The sequence below is a fragment of the Eurypyga helias genome, unplaced genomic scaffold, assembly GCF_000690775.1.
Source record: "Eurypyga helias isolate BGI_N326 unplaced genomic scaffold, ASM69077v1 scaffold36853, whole genome shotgun sequence".
NCBI lineage: Eukaryota > Metazoa > Chordata > Aves > Eurypygiformes > Eurypygidae > Eurypyga > Eurypyga helias.
This window is the reverse complement of record NW_010239964.1, coordinates 1-6352: the sequence shown is the minus strand read 5'-3', so window position 1 is coordinate 6352 and position 6352 is coordinate 1. Positions and strand designations below refer to the sequence as shown.

The 6352-nt window shown below is 45.5% G+C and overlaps 1 protein-coding gene across 1 annotated transcript; it reads left to right on the top strand.

The window, feature by feature from the left end:
* Positions 1-473: 473 nt before the first annotated feature.
* LOC104507140 (lymphocyte antigen 6E-like) lies at positions 474-3987 on the top strand. Its single transcript, XM_010148322.1, has 3 exons — positions 474-525; positions 3100-3219; positions 3779-3987. Exons 1-3 carry the CDS (start codon positions 474-476, stop codon positions 3985-3987), a joined length of 381 nt encoding a protein of 126 aa, XP_010146624.1.
* The last annotated feature ends 2365 nt before the right edge of the window (positions 3988-6352 follow it).

The window sequence follows — 6352 nt, the reverse complement described above, 5'->3', positions numbered from 1 at the left end:
TTTTTGCCTTCTCTCCCATTTCTCACAGATAGGAAGCTCTCATATCATGGCAGAGGGAAAGGATGGAGGTTGCCAGGTGACGCCTACTATCCTGCAAGCGGTGATGCACCCTGGACTGGCACAGCTGCTTCTGCTTTGCTCCAGGTTTCATGGTTCAGCCCAACGAAGTATGAAGGGACTCCCATGTTTGACTCAGATAAATTGTTCCTCAAATTAGCAAGGCAGACATGGTCAGCAGGAGGAGGCCTTGGAAAAAAAGATTGGATCTGAATGAGATGTAAAAAAAAATTGCTACCTGGAACCTCATAATAGGTTCCTACGCACAAACACACCCATCACTGATCATATCTTCTGTCACTCCCCAAACCCCAAGTTACTGTAATCAAAGGAAATCAAAGTAAATGCAGTCCCAGTATAAAACCTTGCCGTGGTGCACCATCCCACATTGTTCAGGCTCTGAGGGCGCAACGACCATGAAGGCTTTTCTGATTGCCCTGCTGGCAGCAGTCCTGTGTGCTGAGCAAGGTAAGGAGCTTTGGAGTCTGGGAGAAAAAGGTGGAGACGATGGACATACCAGAAAAGAAATTAAACATAACACAGGGACAAGGAGGTTTGACAGCTTTTATTGCAAATGGTTGAGTCTTGGTACTGAAGTTTTTCTTTGGCGTCATCTGTATCAAGCAATGTTTAGCGTGGTTGAGTCTTAGCTTCTGGGTGAGCTCTGCCGAGGTACCCGCAACCTAGAGACGATGAGCACACCGCTGTTTTCTCACACCCTCAAGTACCAAGCTCCGACTACTCACATGTGAAGATAGACGTGTGAACCGAAAAATGCTATTGCTGGGCTTACAGGTTTGCCTTTGGTTTTATTTTTGTTCCCAAATGAAGCTTCAGGAGTGGTTGGTAAAGGTAACAGGGCTGGTGTTGACACCGCATCTTTTGACAGCATTTCACTTTATTCCCCACAATGATGCTAAAATTAAGAAACTAGGTTGCTGGCAGATATTTGGAAGCCTAAGAGCTCTCTGCTCATAGGTTTGAAGAGTTTTTTTATGTCTGGAAGTGTGTTTATAATGGAATTTACAGTTCTCTGTGCTTGTTCTCTCACCACCTCAAAAGGACGTGCAGATATAACTAGATAATTGTGTGGAAACAGACAGTTAGGAAACTTTGGCTCTGTGCATGTATTTGCAATACCGAGGAGTACTGCAAGCCTTTTTGCACCGTTACAGCTATTTCTGGCTGCATTTGCAAAACTAGAGTGAATGGAGGGTGGAGGACAGACGCAGGCAAGGCTTTATAACAGCTATAATGGTTTAAGCTGTTGTTTCCTGACCGGGAGGGATTTTCCTTGCATCAGTCAGTGCGTTGCAGTTGCTTTCACGCACGTGCTGGGGTCTCACTTCCATGTGTAGAAGGAAGTGGATTGACCAACTCTGTGGCATTTGGCAGTAAAGCAGATCAGAGAGAGCTGCAGGGTCTGTAAAATGCAATAACACTTGCTAGGCGGCGCGTCTCGGATTGCTCTGGCATGGTCTGCAAAAGGACAGTGGTCCACAGCTCGGGCTGGGGAACATCCGGAGGGGAGGCGGGAGGCTTAAGTTATCCAAGTGATGGAGAAACAGTGAGTGATGAAGAGTTAGTTAAAGATAAGTTAAACCCAGGATGCAACAAGGATGATTTTATCTGCTGTTACTGAGAACACTTGCACTTGCAACACCCGGCACTAGGAAAGAGCATATGGGTAGGTTTCAGAGCAAAATGGTCATTCCCATGCTGAGTCACCCAGAGCTGGCTCCAGGGTCATACCCAAGGCACCTGAGCTCCCCACATCACAAAGGGGGGTGGGGGGGTGCAGACCTTTTCTTCTCCTATAGTTTGGGCTTAAAGTGGCTCTTAATTCTCTTTTAAAACTACTTCTGGAATTGTCTAACCAAGCGCCATGGGCAGGTTCAACTGTAGAGATTAATTTGAATCCACTGCTGGGCTTTGGAGAGGCCCTGGGAGGAGTTTCCTTGTTAAAACCAGGTTCAAATGCATTTGAAAGAGGCTATTCTGTGCAGAAATAAGAGCCTTCCTGTGTTGAGAAAGCCAGAAGGAACTGAAACAGGGAAATTTCAGCCTAACGGGGGACGCTCCCTGGTTTGCAATTTGGTCACCTTCCAACAAGAGCTCTCCACCACTGGTGACAATGGGGCAGGCTGTCCCAAGGGGAGCTTAACTGCCGCTCTCACCCCTGCTCAGAAATGAGGAGCGTTGCATGGGAGACCAAACAGGAGAGAAACAGTTTCTGCCAGTTGTGAATCTACCCCCAGGGAATGAGGTAGGGCATGTGCTCGTGTTTATAGCATGGCCAGTTGGCCAGCCTGGAAATCTGACTCAATGTACTTCATCTTTGTTCAGAAATACATATCCTACCTCCTTTTGGCTTTGTAAGAGACCTGGCACAGCCTTGCTAATAATATCACTGAGAACATGTTGTTCCAGGCACTGATAGAAACAATCTCTCTTGTCCAGACCAACCTCTCCCAGGGAACTCCCTTTAATGTGGCTCAGTGCTCAGTAATTTAGCTCACGGGAGTGTCATAGGCTTTAATTAATTCATGCCTGTACAGTGTTTTACAGTCTGAAAGCACTAAAAACTAAGCTCTCACCTGAGAACAGCGCCAATTCATCCTCTCCTTCCCAGAACTATGTTAGACCCTCCTGGTCAGGTCATGAGCTCTGCTTTTGCAGTTTGGCTGTCAACCAGGCCAATGCAGACCCAGGGGAGAATGAAAGGTCACCTGAAAGTGCTGCTCAGGCTGAAAAATTGTGTTTTCAGGTTTAATTGCCGAAAATCTGAAGTAAAGAAAGAAAACTTGTTTTGTTCTCTGTGTTTGGTTTTTCAACTTTATTAATCAAAACCAACTTCTTATTTCGCTTGTCATGAAAACTTGTTCATAACACATTTTCCATCTTGTATTTTCCAAAAAGGGACATGGCTTTGGGCACCTTCTACCCAGGAGGGCATTGCTGGAAAACACATGGTTTGGGCACCTTCTACCCAGATGGGCATTGCTGGAAAACACTAATATGTGACATGTGCATTCTTTCCAGCTTCCTCACTTTTTTGCTACACGTGCGACAACGAGCACTCCAACTGGAACTGTCTTAAAACCTACAAGTGTGAAGACCATGAGAAATACTGTACAACCACATACAGCACTGCTGGATATGGTGAGTACCAGCAACACCTCAAAGCTTCTTTTTTTCCTCCTGGGCAATAGTTTTTTTCAGGGCTGTAGTTGGTCCTGGAAAGAATCAACCACTGCGGTTGCTGGATTACAATACGTAACGTGTGTGAATCCCTCAGAGGTGCTCCATGATCCACCCCTTGCGGTATCTTCCTCACCACCTTGAGGCAGGGCTGGTTGAAGCTCACAGATTCTCATGAGCAGACACTGATCTGAGGGCTCACACACGTGCTTTGTGATGGAGGATGGAAAGGGGTCGGATATAAGTAATGAGGTTTTAGAAACCGAAAATGTGTTGGCAGGGATTTTTTGCTGTCCTACAGGAAGCTTGGTGTGGTTTTCTACCAAGGACTTTCTCATGTCGTACATTTGATCCAGGTTGTGTGGATGCTCAACCAGCACTCATCAAATCAGCTGATAGCTGTTATTGCTGCATTGCAAATTAAGCATAGTGCCATATACCCCCTCCTATCATCCTGTGGGCAGATCTTGCAGAAGAGTCTTAAATCACAGCTCTCCTTTCTTACCTATTCTCCATCCAGGCAAGGATGTGGGACACCGCATCACCAAGAAGTGTTCTGCAGACTGTCCTGAGACGAACGTGAACTTCGGTGTGGCGGCTTATTCCACCAAATGCTGTAGTACCTCCCTGTGCAATTTCAGTGGTGCCAACAGCATAAAAATCAGCTACGCCGTGATGTTCCTTGGAATTGTGGCCAGTTTGATCTGTGTTATCAGGGCAGGATTGTGATGAGGGGTGAGAGATTATGTGACAACCCAAGAACCTACACGGTATCCCCCAAGTAAGAAACCAACATCTTCTGTCAGGTGTCTCCAACAGAGTCTATGCTACCCTGTTTTTTCCAAGACATTGCTTCAGATGCCATCCACAAAATGACATGGCAGTGTAGCTCCTATTTTTTCCCCTGTATCATTTGTTGTTTTGTATTAATTTTCCCTGAGAAAGCTCTTTTGATAGCATGTGCGTGATAATTGCCAGACAAAATAAAGATTTATGTTATTCTAGAGTGTGTTTGTTATATCCACGGTAAGAGCAGCCTGAGAGAACAGCTCTGCCAGAAAGGATGTAGTCTGAACCTCTACTTCATACTGAATTCCTCTTTTTAGCACTTGGGAGTCTTCGTCTGGCTGCTTTTCTCGATTGACTCAGTTGCATCCAGCAGCTCAAGACAGACATTCCATAAAGCCAGACATTCTGCCTGATCACTCAGTGCTAACGAATGAAGGTGTCAATCTGGAAAGGTCAAAGATGTTTGTGTTGTTCCCATTGCAAACAACAGCAAGAATTGTTTTGTAACCGCTAACACACAGGATGGGGAGTTTGCCAGGAATTGGTTGTGATACTGGCTGTGCTGAAAAGTTCTTGTGTGATGTCTGCAGGGCGGATGGTTCCAGCTTTTAAAATAGGTAAATGGTCCACAGCAAGATGCTGGAGATGTCCGAGATGAGGACGGTGCTGTTGGAATCTGTCCTTGTGGAAGGGGCACCGCCGTGTCTGCTTGGAGGAGATGCTCCTGTCTGAGTGATTGCTTATGACTTCCCTTCAGGGGAAGGGGAAACGGGCAGAAAGCATCTGGCAGAGGCAATGGGTGTCTGATCTGGCAGGGAGGTCTGTGCTCCTTCCCTTTCCTCTGTTGCTGCTGCATTTCCAGGCTTAAGGATGGAGGAAATGGGTTTGGGGGTCCCCTGCAGCTCTCGGAGGAACACAGATACAGCCAAGACAGGCAAAATGCCCCATCCCTGGAAGTGTTCAAAGCCAGGCTGGATGAGGCTTGGAGAAACCTGGTCTAGTGGAAGGTGTCCCAGCCCATGGCAGTGGGGTTGGAACTAGGTGATCTTTAAAGTCGTTTCCAACCCAAACGATTACATGATTCTATGAAAATATGTGCACTTTCGGAGCTGTTGGATGCGTAATTCCCAGATGAGCAGCTTACAAGTGCATTTTGAGAGGGTGTGTATAGAAGTGGCACCTGGAAAAAAACCCTCACGTTGGATCTGAGGGGAGTCCTGCTCCACTGGCGCTCAAGACGGGCTGCAAAGCGCAAATGTTTCTGTGCAAAGGGGAGAAACCGCAATGCTGGCTCAAGGCTGTAAAAATGGGATTAAGTCATCCTGTAAGGATCCTAATTTCTGAACAAGGAGTTTGTTCTGGTATTTATTTAAATAGGAGATGGGCTATCTGAAGAATGGTAGTGTTGCAGCATTTCTGTGCTGAGGCAGCAACAGAAAACTGTTTTTCTGCACATTTTTTAGCCACTTTCCCCACCACTTTTCCTATATGCTAATCACAATAATTTATGAAATGATTCCGAAAGCTTTTGGCCAACTTTAAAACTGACATTTTGTAAAAAAGATCTGAATTTCAGTTACTTGTAAATTTCAGCTTTTGCTTCATGAAAACTACGTTTTCACTAAAATAAAGAAATCATTTGCCCTTCTCACATGACGGTTTCGACCAGATTCAGACCAAGATGAGCAAAACACTCTCCTTCCTTCTCCAGTCAGCAACTGTGTCAAGAAAAATAAGTCTTTCTACCCCATCTTCCTCCCAAGTTAAATCCCCTATTACTCTTTCCAAAATCTTCTAAAAGTTCATAACTTCCAAATACTTGTCAACAGTGATATTATCTTTTCCTTTGCCTTGGTCCCTCTGGTGTCCTAATCACCTGTGTTCCTTTCTACCCCCATGGGTTCTTTTCAATCTATCTCACCTGGCACTGGTGAGGGATGAAGATAACATTAATATCAGAGGGATATATGGGACCAGTTGGAAGAGTGCAGGCCATCTATTGGAAAATCTCAACTGTCAGAAATCCTGCAATAACTCCTTGAAGAAATACAGCCTTGCCATCTCAGAATCTCAGCAGCTTGCAGGAGACGAGGTATTTTAGATTATGCTTGGATGAGGCTACAAGGGAGGGTAAAAAAAAAAAAAAAAAAAGAAAAAAAGAGCCTGGCTGAGCTTCTATTTCTGTACCTGTTAATGGATGCTGTTGGCTGAAATAAATCTGAATGTGGGCTGCCTCTGCAGCGCAATGTAGGGGCTGCAGAACGACATCGCCTTGTGGCTAGAGCCCCCTTTTCTCCTATTACCT